This window comes from Macaca mulatta, chromosome 9, assembly GCF_049350105.2.
Source record: "Macaca mulatta isolate MMU2019108-1 chromosome 9, T2T-MMU8v2.0, whole genome shotgun sequence".
NCBI lineage: Eukaryota > Metazoa > Chordata > Mammalia > Primates > Cercopithecidae > Macaca > Macaca mulatta.
The window spans coordinates 128432038-128446808 of record NC_133414.1 but is presented as its reverse complement, the minus strand read 5'-3'; the positions used below and the strand labels follow the sequence as shown (position 1 = coordinate 128446808).

At 35.7% G+C, this 14771-nt stretch overlaps 1 protein-coding gene across 3 annotated transcripts in view; it reads right to left on the bottom strand.

Annotated features, from left to right (window-relative positions):
* Nucleotides 1-14220, bottom strand: part of CCDC172 (coiled-coil domain containing 172) — a 56396-nt gene extending 42176 nt beyond the window's left edge. For 2 of the 3 annotated variants that reach the window (XM_015148163.3, XM_028853350.2), the window contains exons 1-3: nucleotides 13948-14220; nucleotides 13598-13741; nucleotides 13301-13386 (exon numbers count right to left, since the gene is read on the bottom strand). In XM_015148163.3, the coding sequence (XP_015003649.1) occupies nucleotides 13301-13386; nucleotides 13598-13676 (165 nt within the window). In that variant the 5' untranslated portion in view covers nucleotides 13677-13741; nucleotides 13948-14220. Of the gene's footprint in view, nucleotides 1-13300; nucleotides 13387-13597; nucleotides 13742-13947 lie in introns of those variants that run through there. The other variant, NM_001193986.2, reaches the window with a different exon arrangement.
* Nucleotides 14221-14771: the final 551 nt, after the last annotated feature.

Sequence of the window (14771 nt, the reverse complement as noted above, 5' to 3'; positions counted from 1 at the left end):
AAGTTACTAACTCTTCAGAAATAAAAGAGCTTTTCATAGTCTCCTATTCGTAGAATGTTTCAGATGGTTCTTTTTGTTCTTATTGTTGTCCCAACTGATTTATTTTTTATGTTCCTGTGTTTGAAAACTAAATCTACTGATATGTAAAATTTAAGTAAATATTCCAAATATAACCCTGAATGTATTGATAGGATCAAAAGATGAATAAATAATCATCAGAAAATCCTCTTACCTCTTTTTTGTTATAAAGGTAATGGGTGGAGATCAGAGTTGGGGAGATAATACATAAAATGTTAGAGTGTGATATAAAAATATTTCTAAACATATCTGAGTCAGGTTTGAACTAAGGCATATTTTATGTCTATGTAGCTTGAACCATTTATTTTATAGTAAATAAAAACTTAAAAATCCATTGCTTCTGTGTCCTAAGTTATCCACTAAGATCCCAAAAGAATACAGACAATATAACGAAAAGGGTGGGAAGTTCCTAATGACAGTGATAAAATTTTCTCTTTTTCATTTCTATCTGATCTCCTACTAGAAATGAAAAAATATATTTGCGTATAGCCTTAAAGTGACAGGCCGGGTGCGGTGGCTCACACCTCTAATCCCAGCACTTTGGGAGGCTGAGACGGGCGGATCACCTGGTCAGGAGTTTTGAGACCAGCCTGGCCAACATGGTGAAACCTCCCTCTACAAATCAGCCAGGTCGGTGGGGGCACCCGTAATCCCAGCTACTCAGGAGGCTGAGGCAGGAGAATCTCTTGAACTCAGGAGGCAGAGGTTGCAATGAGCCAAGATTGTGCCATTGCACTCCAGCCTGGGCAATGTGAGTGAAACTGTCTAAAAAGAGAAAAAAAAAAAAAAAAAGTTATATTCTAGAATCTGGAATCAAATAGCCAAGCTTTGTCAGAAAATATTACTGTTTTGGGAAATTCTAATTTACAGTAGTGCCAACTCCCTGGTTAATTCTGCTTCTCTCAGCAATAAAGACTGTTTTTCCTTTCCTTGTTTTATTCCTCTTGGGATATTTAATTTTTTAATGGCACTTATAGTTTTCCCAGTGAGCTGACTTATCTGGTCAACTAGGTCAGTTTCCAGCAAAGCCATGATTTGTGACTTTTCACTACTCTTGCTGCCTGGGTGCCTTTAGGTATTTTTCTGCCAGGAGAACTTAAAAATTGAAAATGACTGAGGATTTAAAATTAATGTTAGGGTCCAAGCTAGCAAAGTACATAGGTCCTCTTTGTTGTGGTTGTTGTTGTTAAAAATAACCTCAGCCTTGAGGAACTGACATTTTGCTGATTAAATACTCTGCCCCATAGCATAATAGGCAACTTTACATTTTAAAAAACTAAGAGTTATGTAGAAAATTTCACATTCCTAAAATCACAACAATTGGGAAAAATATATCATTATTATGACTATATGATAAAAGACATTCTAAATACTAAGGTACATTAATGAATATTGTATTGATAGCAGACATTAAGGTTTTTATAAAAAAGATCTCTCTTTATACTTTTCCAAATCACAGAGGCAATGCTTAAAGAATAACTTACTATGACATAGTAATCCTAATATAGTTAGTAAGGAAGGAAATAACCGCTTGACAATGGCTTATAAGGCTTTACCTGATTTTCACCTCCTCACTCCCCCTCCAGCCACCTCTCCTGTCACCTCCTCACTTGCCCCATTCCAGCCACAGTGGCCTTATTATTATTACATATGTACCATATATAATATATATAATATCACATATAATATATACCACATACTATTATATATAATATAAACTATAATACATATATTTATACATATTAAATATTATATACAAATAAATATTTTTGTTGTTGTTGAAATGGAGTCTTATTCTGTCACCCAGGCTGGAGTGCAGTGGCATGATCTTGGCTCACTGCAACCTCTACCTCATGGATTCAAGCAATTCTCCTGCCTCAGCCTCCAGGGTAGCTGGGATTACAGGGGCACACCACCATGCCTGGCTGATTTTTCTATTTTTAGTAGAGACAGGGTTTCACCATGTTGGCCAGGCTGGTCTCGAACTCCAGACCTCAGGTGATCCACCCACCTAGGCTTCTCAAGGTGCTGGGATTACAGGCGTTAGCCACCACACCTGGCCCCATTATTATATATTAATCCAAGAAAATATATAGATAAACTGTAAAGAAATAAAAAAAGGGTTTAGTAAAGAAGCTATTAACAAAATAAATACCAAAATCTATTCTAGTTACCAACAACAAACAGAAAAAAGCATGGAAAATATCCCATTCGTGACAGCAAAACCAAGACAAAATACACAAATAAGAAATATCCGAGACCTGTATGAAAAACTTCTACTGAGGAACATAAAAGAAAATTGGAATAAACAGAAAAATATGTTATATTCTTAAATGTGACTCAGACTTATAAAGACATCAATTCTTCATAAATTACAACATGAAATTAGTGCAATCTTAATGAAAATTCCAATGATTTTGGTTCTTTTTTAACTTAACAAAATGATTTTCAAATTTATCCAGAAATATAAACCACGAAAAGAATCAGGAAAATTCTGAAAAAGAAATTACCCTTCCAGAGAGTCAAAGATATTTTAAAGCTAATATATTTAAGCCAATAATACACTGGTGCCAAAACAAATAGATTAATAAAGTAGTATAGAATATATAACACAGATACAAGTATAGACATACACATGCACATGCATACCATTGTATCATAAAGACAGTGTATGTCTGATCAGTGGGGAACATGTGACATTTACTCAGGTGACAACATTTTTCTTTAAAATATTTAAAAAAAGAAAACCACTATAAAAGTATTAGAAAAAGATACTGTTTAAAATCTTGGAATGGGACAGGCTTTCCCAAGCCTAGAATGGATTCAGAAACTAAAACATTAAAAATTCTAGCAACACAAAACTCTAAACTTTTACTAGAAATCATGTCATAAAAAGCCAAGATACAAATAATAAAGTTTGCAACAAATGATAAAGAAAGAATATCTGTAATAAAAAGCTAGATGCCAACCAGAAAAGACTAGAACAGGATAGAAATAGGTAAATATACATACAAATTAAAAATACTAAGTTAAAAAATTCAAATTAAAACTAAAAAGATGTCATTTTTATATTTATAAAACATTAATTTCTAGTGTATGAGTAGTAAAACTGTGAGAATAACACTGGAACAACTTTTCTGGAGGACAATTTAAAAATAATCAAAGCCTTAAAAATTACAGACCCATTGACAGAGCAATTTGATTTCTAAGGCTTCACCCTAAAAAGCTAGGATAAATGCACAAAGATGTACGTATACAATTATCACTGCAATGATGACAGAAAGAAATAGTAATTTATTAATACAATAGTAAATACTTATCACTAGGAAATTAGTTAAATATAGTATACCATATAATGGAATACTATGCAGCAATTAAAATTGCTTATATATATATATATTTGCTCAAATGTCTAGGTTACAGTAAATAGAAAAAAGCAAATTATTTAAGAAAAATATAAATGCATTTAAACAATTTTGAAAGAAAGCCTATGAAAATGTTAACTGTGTGGTGGAATTATAGGTGATTTTCACTCTGCTTTTTGCCAATTTCTATTTTTGGAATAATTTGCAATAAATAAACACTACTTTTATAAAGAGTTAAAACAATAAAACTATTTTAATTTTGAAAAGTAATCTACTGCATGTTTACCAAATACAATGGTAGAAGGTCTCAGAATTTTGCAGGAATAAAACCCACTCTTCCAGTAGGAACATAAGCAAGAAATCTCAGTAAAGATGGGGAGAAGCAGGACCTCAGAATGAAAGGAATATTTTAGAGTAATAATCTGATCCATTTGCTCACTGTGGTGGTCACATCTCTCCCTTTCCTTCCTCTGTCTCTTTTGGGAGGAATTTTTAACCAGAAGAAATTAGACTATATTTGAAATCATGGAACTCATCTGAACAAAGGGAAGTGAGGTATACAGCCTTTCAACTTATCTTGAAATATTAATTCAGGCAGTAACAATCCATGAGACCATATATGCAGCAAAGCCTACATGAGAAAGTCTTCCTATCAGCATGAGCTCACAGGCACAACTGTTAAGTCGCCAGTTGCCTTTGATCCTTTCCACTCACCTTTTCAGAACTCACCTCTTGTTCCAAAGTCCAAAGTCAACTCTTTTCAAAATAACCCCTAAACTGCAAAAATTATTATTCCTCTTTTCCTCAAATAAAACTCCTATTCCTCCAAAGCTGCCCATCTCAGTGAAAGAGTAATCTGATTAGGGAAAGATGAGCAAAGCACAAATACTGACCGGTCAAGAACATTTTGTAATACTTTTTAATCTGAAAGACTCTTCCTGGGGAGCAACTTTAAAGTAACATAACTTCTGTGTATTTGGCAAGTCAGGTGGCAGTACCTTACCTTACCTATCACCACACATTTTAGGATATAAAACAAAGGGATGCTGAGGTAGAACATGTTTATTCATGCACTTCTTTTAATGGAAGAACTATACAATGTCGCACATTCTTTAAACCATACATCTTCCTCAACAAATAAGAAAACCTGGCACATGTGCAAGAAATAATCATATCTCAGTCAAGTAAAGCTATACTACAACAACACTAGAAATTGGGCTGGGGGTACTCACATCAGCTTGTCAATCAGCTTTAGCTCTAAGAAAGTAGTTGATTCTTCCAGTATTCAAGAAAATGAAAACAGGACGAAAAACAATTTATACATTGCATTTACGGGCAAATTGCAGGTCTGAACAAATCTCACAGAATAACAACATGAACCCTATGAAAAACACTGTTAATAGAAGAGATAAAGAGAATTATCCAAAAGATTACAGTGAAGAGTACAGGATGAAAAAAAAATTGTAATCAATTACTTACTGTTCTTAAGAGGATGCAAACAAAGACATGTCCACTAGTAAACAAGAGCAAGGAAGGACATAGCAGAAAAAGATAAAACAAAACAAGCTGAGACTTTTTAAAAGGCAGAAAATTAAAGTGTTAAAAAAAGAGAAGACAACACATGATTTAAATTTGCAGAGAGCATTAAATAACTAAACTAATACTGCAAAAGATAGAATCAGGGATGTAAAGTATACAAAGTTTTCCCAGACTTCGGAGGACTCAACTCAGAGAAAAGAGAAAAAAGACCTTCTAAATTATAAGAAATGGGTATATTGAAAACAAACTCTATGTGGCCGGGCACGGTGGCTCATGCCTGTAATCCCAGCACTTTGGGAGGCCGAGGTGGGCAGATCACAAAGTCAGGAGATCGAGACCATCCTGGCTAACACAGTGAAACCCCATCTCTACTAAAAATACAAAAGTATTAGCTGGGCATGGTGGTGGGTGCCTGTAGTCCCAGCTACTCGGGAGGCTGAGGCAGGAGAATGGTGTGAACCTGGGAGGCAGAACTTGCAGTGAGCCAAGATGGCGCCACTGCACTCCAGCCTGGGTGCCAGAGCAAGACTCCGTCTCAGAAAAAAAAAAAAAAAAAAAAGGAAAACAAATCTATGAAATAATAGCTGAGGTTAAAATGGAAGGCTCACCCTTGTTCCAAAAAAAAAAAAATAGATATGTCTGTATCAAATTTGGAATTACAGATTGTTTAAAATCATAAAAGCAATCAGGGAAGAAAACGAAACCTAACAGGTTACCTTAAAAAAGGATTTTTAAAAACGAGGTTGACTTCAATACTTCTGCATTAACAAATTTCAGAATATGATAGTGCTAGATCCACAAAATGTTGCAAAAAAAAAGGTTTGACTCAGTAATTCTGTATAGACAAGTTTTCATGCAAGTGTGAGGATAACAGAAATTTCAGATATTAATACCTTAGAAGATATATTATTCACAAATTCCTCCTACAAAATTACTTAAACAATTACATAGACTCATCAAAACACACAAAAAAAATAAGAACTCAAGAATGACAATGTGAGGCATTGAAGAATTTTATAGTGCAGAATTATGGTTAATATGGCAGTAAAAGTGAAAGTAGAAAGGACTTACTTTTTACCCCAAACACAGAGAAATGCCAGATAAAATCTAACTACATTTAAAATATTATTTACATAGCTAAACAAAAAGGAAGAGAGGGAAATCTTCATGCAAGAAACAAAGAGACAGCTCAGGGTAAGGATGGTGTGTTAAAATTCAAGCCCACAGGAGCATCTTTCAGAAAGGATACAGGCATTAGGGATTAGGCTTTAAATGCCCACATAAGAACAAAAATCACAGGCAAAGAGAGCCAGGGCTGGACTCACTGTACTGTCAGGAATTGAGAAATACCTATGCCAGTTACGAAAGATGGATAGCAAAACTCCACCTATTGCCCTAGAGATGCAGCGTATAAGTGAGCTATATCCCATTGAGCCGTGAGTGGAAAAGGACTCACATCCTGTGAATCTGAACCCTGAGCCTAATCTGTGGATGGGTGTAAGATTCAAAATCTCTTATCCATACAGTGCAGAAATCCTGAGCTCAGAATTTAACATAAAAACTGGTCCTTAACAGGGAAAACTTGCGAGGCCATGGCAGCAGGGGTGAAACTGCTTCTTAAGGACATCTTTTCTATCAAAGGAATAGGTCGAACAGCCACGAAAGATAAGTTCTTCTAAAGATAGGTTCAATAAAATAAAATCAATAAATTCTTAAAGTTAATAAGAAAATCTACCACCATGTAAGAAAGGCATCAAATCAAACAAGTAGAATTCAAGGCAGAGGAAAACAGAAAATAGAATTATTTTTTTTTGTTTGTTTGTTTTTTTTTTTTTTTTTTTTTTTTTTTTTTTTTTTTTTTTTTTTTTTTCTGAGACGGAGTCTCGCTCTGCCGCCCAGGCTGGAGTGCAGTGGCCGGATCTCAGCTCACTGCAAGCTCCGCCTCCCGGGTTTACGCCATTCTCCTGCCTCAGCCTCCCGTGTAGCTGGGACTACAGGCGCCCGCCACCTCACCCGGCTAGTTTTTTGTATTTTTTAGTAGAGACGGGGTTTCACCATGTTAGCCAGGATGGTCTCAATCTCCCGACCTCGTGATCCGCCCGTCTCGGCCTCCCAAAGTGCTGGGATTACAGGCTTGAGCCACCACGCCCGGCCCTTTGAAAATAGAATTCTATGAGAAAAATTTTAAATTAATTTATTCATTCACTAAATGTCTGTTTAATACCTACTATTATTCAGGCACTGTTCTAGATACTGGGAATAACAGCAGTGAACAAAATAGATTAATTTCTATCCCTTGTGGAGCTTACATTCCACTGGAGGGAGACAAATAATAAGTAGATCAATATAAAACATGCCAAGAGGTGGTACGTATTACACAGCATAGAGATAGGGAGAGATGGTAATGCTATTTTACATAGGAAGGTCAGAGAAGGGCCTCTACAGAGAGGGGGACTCAAATTTTTGGTCTTTTGACCTCTTCATAGTCTAAAACATTATTGAGAATTTCTTTTTGTTTGTTTTCATGAATTATATCTAGAAATATTTTCTGTATCAAAATTAAAATTGAAAAATTTTTAAACATTAATTTAAGAATAACAATAATCCTATTGCATTTTAAATACCACATTTGTATTTAAAAATGACTTTCCAAAACAAAAGCAAATTAGAAAAAGGAGTTGCACGTAGATTTTTTACAAATCTCATTAACATCTGGCTTAATAGAAGACAGCTGGGACCAGGTTTGGTGGTTCACGCCTGTAATTTCAGAACTTTGAGAGACCGAAGTGGGAGGATCACTTGAGGCCAAGAGTTCAAGACAAGACTGGGCAAAATAGCAAGACCCTGTCTCTAGAAAATAATTTTTTTTTAATTAGCGAGGTAGGGTGACAGAGGCCTGTAGTCCCAGCTACTCAGGAGGCTGAAGCAGAAGGATCACTTGAGACCAGGAGTTTGAGGTTGCAGTGAACTGTTACTGTGCCGTGGAGCTCCAATCTGGGTGACAGAGTGACACTCTGTCTCTTAAAAATAAATAAATAAAAACAAATTAAAAATTAAAAAAGAAGATAGCTGGACTCTCATATCTACTTCTACTCAATCTTTTGTAGTATGTTTTTCAATTGCAGAATAGGGAGTGCACAGATACGTAGTTGGAAATGATTGTGCATATTCTTCTTTGATACTATATCAAAATTCACCATGTGGCGGCTCCTTAAAGGTTAGTTGCAATGTGGAATCTGAAACCATTTCAATGAACTTTTCATTCTATGTTATAATAAAATCCATTGGTCTAGATTGCACTTTGAGTCTACCTTTTCTCTATGCACAGTTTGGTAACTATGCATTACTTACTGCTTCCCTGAATTATGCAGATCCTCCAAATGTTGATATATTTCATAATATGCTTTCAAAAGTAACATTCTGAAACATTTTGAAACATACTGTTTCAAAAGTAACATTCATATTCATTAATATCACTAACCAAGTCACCAGAAAAATCTTTAAGTACCAGGAAGCTGCCAAGCTTATGGTGACAGATAGATATGAATCCTCCAAAATTCTAATTTTTGTTTGAAAGCTTGCATATTATCATTGGCAAAATAATAAGAACAATGTCAGATGTTTGCCTTGACATTTTAGGCTTACTTCATTTATTTTTGAGAAAATTTTTGCCAAACACCCAAATCTAAATAACTACAACTTGACTGTCAATTATTTAAGTAAAAATGATGTTTCAGAAAAAGAATAGCTAGCTCATACTGCATCTCGAACAACTGCACACATGCTCTCCCTTGAGACAATCGTAGCACTTTGGAATATAAAAGTACTTTAGGTATACTTCCCATGTAATCGTACACAATATTGAAAATGAATATACTCAATGATCAGTTTCAATAAAATATCTTTGACAATTCAATCAAAGCATTAAGTAAAACTAGCGGGTTTTGTTTTCTTACTGAGGGTGTACGGCAGTGAAGAATACAATGACTACTAGTACTGTTTGGTGCCACTGCCTCGATTTGTGTTAAGGCGCTAGCAGTTTTACTCACCACTGTTTTTGCACTGTCAATGTGTGCATTAGCACAGTGAAAATGGCAAATGGTACCTTTGTATAGTATTATCATAAAAATAGCTTGACCTTACAAACTCCCTGAAAGTGTCTTGGGGACCCCTTTAAACTCAGAGATCACACTTTAAGAATAATACTCTAAGATGACAACTGAGCAGAGACTTAGGCTAACCAACCATCAAGATTTGCATGGGGCTGTCCTAATGTTAGCACTAAAAGTTCCACATGATTCTACTGGGAGAGATCTAAATGAAGCGAGTGTGCATGACAGAATAACAGCTAAGGGAATCAGCATTTCAAGCAGACGAAACAGCTAGTGCAAAGGCCTTGGGGTCAAAGAATAATTGGCATATTCAAGAAATAAACAGCCCAGTACTAAGGTTCACACCCCTATAAACCTGACTGTCCTGAGGCAGGTGAGCTACTGGACAATGCCTAATACAATAGTCAAAGGACACTCAGTGACCTCTTTTGCCTATTTCCAAGTTTTGGATAATTACTCATGACAAACGTGATAAGGCTTTCTCTATAGAATTTCATAGAGAAAATGGAAACAAGTTTTTTCTTTAAATGAAAACATCAAAAATTTTGAGTTTACAGTTAGGTTTATATAGTTGAAGTTGCTTGATGTTAATCCTGTAATTCAGGAAGACAGATGTTATATAATTTATTTGCCAAGTATTCATACTGTGATTTAGCAGTTGCTCAATGAATGTCTGTTGAATGAGTAACTGCCGACAATAAAATTAAATTTAGGTAGGATCTAAATTTTTTTATTAAGTTTAAAGAAAGAAAAAAGTACTTCAATTACAAAACTCCATTTCAATATTATAAATGATAATAATCTGTGATTTTGTTCTTTCTCTAGGTAATACGGTACTAAAGGATATGACTTTGCCTGCTGTTCTGGAGGTTTCCTAACTTTTACCAATTAAAAAAAAAAAGAACACATACATATTGAGGTTAAGAAGTAGAAGTAAATGGGGCCAGCTTAAGTTACTTTTTTATTTCAATACAATTTTCCTTTAAAATTTCATGAAATTTTTTTTATTATTGTTATGGTGTTTACACAAGTGAAAATTGGAAACAGAAAAAGTAAACAAAATATTCACAAAATAACCTCAGATTTTTCTCCATTTACTACCTGTTAAGGGAATATGGCATTATATTGAGTTTTATGTAATATGTTTATACAAACTAAATGTCAAAATTTTAACTATATGCCATTTTTAAAAATAGAAGAACCTCTTTTAGACGTTTAAAAGAAACTACCAATGTTCTGTGAGTCCTTAATTTTGGTTTGCCCTGTCATCAATACTATACAACTTCTCCTTAACTATCAGAAGTTTTATGTGTATTGGTAAGCACAAATGCAAATCCAGGGCATGTTCTCATTTTTTTGTTTTCATATTACCAAACCTAACCAGGCATAGTGTAGCTGTCCAATTCATAAAGTACTCATACTATATAACCTGAGATTTTTGCAACCATATATTTTAAAAGACTCATTGAGCCCTGCAAGGCAAATGCTATCATTCAAGTTCTAATTACATGCTATCCAGGTTTTACATAAAAGAAAAAAAATGAATACTGTACTTCCAAAATGCATTTATTGACCAGAAGCAACATCCAAAATAAATGCCCCCCAAATTTTCTGAATGTATCACTGTACAATAGCACAAGCACTACTCTATTCAAATTATGTTCTATTAATAGCTTCTCCTTGTGCTGCTACTGTTTGATAAATGGATCAATAAATGCCAAGTCAAATATTCAAGTAAATATATTTTCATTGTTATTGGCAGACATATAATTAACTCAGAATAAAAGAATCAATTTAGGATTAGTTCTTCAGTTCTTCCCATTAGTCATTTGCATTATAATTGTGATTCCACTTTTAAAATCTTTATGCACATATACATACCATCTTGACTATAATATAAATCAAACTATTTCAATTATAAATCAGTATTGTATGAACAGTAACCCTCATATGTTAATTTTATTAGTAAGATACAAATGTATTATTACCCACATATATGAGCTGGTTAAAAAGCAATGCATGCTTATGAAACTATATTAATTAGTAAGTTCAACAAATGTTTCTAAACAATGGTAGGCCTTTTCTCTGTCTTCTTTCTATCAAAAACAACTGAATCAACATTTTTTAATGTATGTGTATATATCAACGAATTATATTTCCATTTGCAGACAAAACTTTGCTAACAAAGAAAATACTACAGAGTAACATTAAAAAATATGTTATATCAGGTCAATATCCTCACCAATCCAGGAAAAGTGCATTTTGTACAAAAACTTGTACAAGCAACATTTTAAAATATTAACCTAAACAAGATACAAAACTTCAGATATATTATTATACATGAATATCACGAAGAAAAATGTTTAAAATGAGCTTAAGAAATCTACTTTAATAAAATATGCTGTTATTGTTACTTTCATTATGGTAGTTTGTTTCTGAATTATATATCGTGGACAAGTCATTTACCTCTCAGTTTCCTCACTCATAAAAAGGGGATAATGATGGGGTCTCATCACAAGATTGCCGTTAGGATTAAAGGAGTTAACAGGAGAAGCATTTAGAACAGTGCCCCTGCATACAGTAAGTGTTTTGCCCATTTTGCCCATTACTTCTATTAGCTTCTAGGTACCAATCCTGAAAGTATCTTAATTCTTTTTCAAGAAAAAGAAAATTGCACCATAACATTCTTAGTGTTTTGCCCATACCACCAGCTTTCAGCATTGCTGGTAGCAGCTAGTTTACCTGCTATTCACAGGCAAAACAGGTAGGATCTCACTGAACAAGTTACAAATCCTATTTCAAAAGACTCTCCTTATTATCTATCAAACTATTAGTACTCATTAATTCATTCGACACACTGCTGTATACTATATACTGTTAGATAACAGGCAGTGGGAATAAAAGATGGATAAGGAAAAAATTCCAGATACGTTGCTCACAAAATAGTGGGGTATACAAACACAAATCAAGTATGTATCATTGTTTAATTTTAAAATTTTACCAAGATGTCTATGGGAAGGCTTTATTGGTGATGTTTTAGCAACACCTCGAAAGAAGAGCTGAAATTTGCCGGATGGAGAAATGTTCTCTGTTTCAGTCCCAAAAACTGAAAATTCCTCACAGTGATAAGTTAAAATAGACATATTTGAAGCAAACAGACTTCATATTACATAGTGTTTGTTTAGTCCATCATTGGGTACTTAATAAATATTTTTGAATAACTCTGTCCCCACTCATAGCGAGGCCTTCACTGTGGCACACTTAAATAACGTTCTTAGCTTTCTAATTGTCTCTTCCCATCTTCCCAATCAGAGCTCAGAAAGATCCTCCTAAAGCTACCTTTTTTTTTTTTTTTTTTTTTAAAGACAGGGTCTGGCTATGTTGCCCAGGCTGGCATTAAACTGAACAACTGTCTTCTCACCTTAGCCTCCTGAGTAACTGGAACTGGAAGCATGTGCCACCATGCTAGGCTACCTAAACCCACTTTTACTGCTCCCTGATCAGAAACTTGCAATGGTTTCCTGCTATTCCCAGATATCAGCCCTTGGCTTTGACTAGATTCCTTTCCCAATATGCGTTGCACATATTTGCCTCCTCCCTCTGTCTGGAATGCTTTTCTCCTGCTACTTCCTTCTGTTTGCCTCTTCAAAATTCTACCCATCCTTCAAGAAGCCATTAGACTCTCCTGCTTCTTTTTACAATAACAGAACATTACAAACGCTGCAGGAAAAAGAAACGCTAATGGAAAAGGTATACTTTGGACGCAAAGCATGTCTAAAATGTGGTAGAGAATTTTAAAACGAAAGGCAGGGGCTTGTTTGAAATTTACATACAATTGTCCTATCAACATAGCACACAAATTATTTATCATTCAAAATGTATATACTGCACCAACTACTTATTAAATAAGTACAATACTGATTTTTCTAATGACATTGTGCTCTTTTAAAACCTTAACCATCCCACAAAATGGACAATTAATTCTTCATTACCTTAGTTTATTTAGGGCAAATTCATATTAGAACTGAAGGTGTCACTGGATTCAGAACTCTAAACATCACCAGGCACCATGGAACCAAAACAGCCAGCACAGAGTAATGTGCTTCCTACTTGAAGGACAACTGGTTAAACAGTGAAATATCCCCCAAAAGTCAAGTTAAGGCAGGCTTTTTCAAGTGATAGTTTGTATGCTCTACATTTCCATACCTTAGATTCCAGCTTGATTTTCTCTTCATTCAGCTCCTCCGTTGCTTTCTTTATTTTTTCACGACATCTGGTTATTTCCGACCTCACTGTAATAAAAATTAAATCTTTAAACACATCAATCTTTCTAAAGTCCCCATTTTGGTGGCGTCTGACAAACCACCTTTCAGCTGTCTTTCCCTCAGCATGGCAAGCAAGCTCCCCTAACGGCTCTGACCACTGCCTTCGGGATTTCCTTCTCCTCCAAGCACCCAGCACCAGAAGACAAAAGCCCCATGCAAAGTACAGAAATACCCCGACCTTCTCGCATTAAACGGCGACTCTCCTCCGCCTGATGCTCGGTGAAGATGATGTGCTGAAACAGGGACTCCAAACTCATCTCAAGGCCTGGCTCCTGCGATCCTTTTCTCGCCCTTAAATATTTTATAACCAACCCTGAGGATCCTGGAAAGCAGAATAAAGAAGATGGCTTCTTCTAGAACTATTCCCAGCTAGACCTGTCTCTAACTCTCTGTCGCCAGCCCAGCGAGAAGATGGAGGCCGACGCCGGACGGGGTCTGAGAGGTCTGAGGGGTCTGAGAGTCTAGGAACGCTGGCCGCGGCTGCCCCTTCCTGCCCTCAGCCTTTGATTCCCGTTACAGTTTACAAACCCGGCTTTTCTCCTTCACGCCCTAAGAGGGCAGTTTCAAGGTCTGCCTTTTTCCCAGGCGGAACCCCTGACCCAGGCCTCTGTCCCTCCGTGGGTTTGTTTTTTGCTTTGGCGGCAAATAAAAATGGCGGCCAAGGCCTTGGCTTTTGAGGGCGTCTGGGCAGCAGCCATTTCTGTAGTTAGCCTTTCAATCCGAGTCCGCTCTCATTTTAGGGATAATGTCCTCAGGGTGCTCTGTCTTTCAACAAAATGGTACGTGCCAAGAAAACCCAGGGCCAAAACCTTCCCTACGGCTAGAGGCAGTGCTTCAGGCCGGGTCTTACCTGTGAGAACTTAAACTACGGCGGCTCATTGGGACCATCCTGTGGTGGGCAGGTTTGCCCTGGGCATGTGAGCCCCAAAGGTCTTAGGCCCAATTGGAGTTGGGATGCCCAGTAGCCAAGGCGCAAACACTGAATATTATAAAGTACAAAGTAACTGTGATTCTAAATATAAACTTTTACAAAGTCTTATCCTTTGACGATGGCAAAGACTGCTATAAATGTGCAATGTCTGACATTCCGCCTTAATCATTCCTTTGTAATCAGGGCATATCTTTTTTGTCTGCTTTAAAATTAATCATTGCCTTTTGTAATCAAGCTGCAGTAATATTAACGCTTCAATATCTGCGCAATATGTGTCAGAGACCAAAGTGGTTGCTAATTAAAGCTTAAACATGAAAGGCACCTTTGGGACTTTTGCGTGGGATTTTTTAAATCAAAAATTAAAATATTTTTAGTTTTAGTAGGTTGAAATATTGACATTATAATAAACATTTGACTTTAT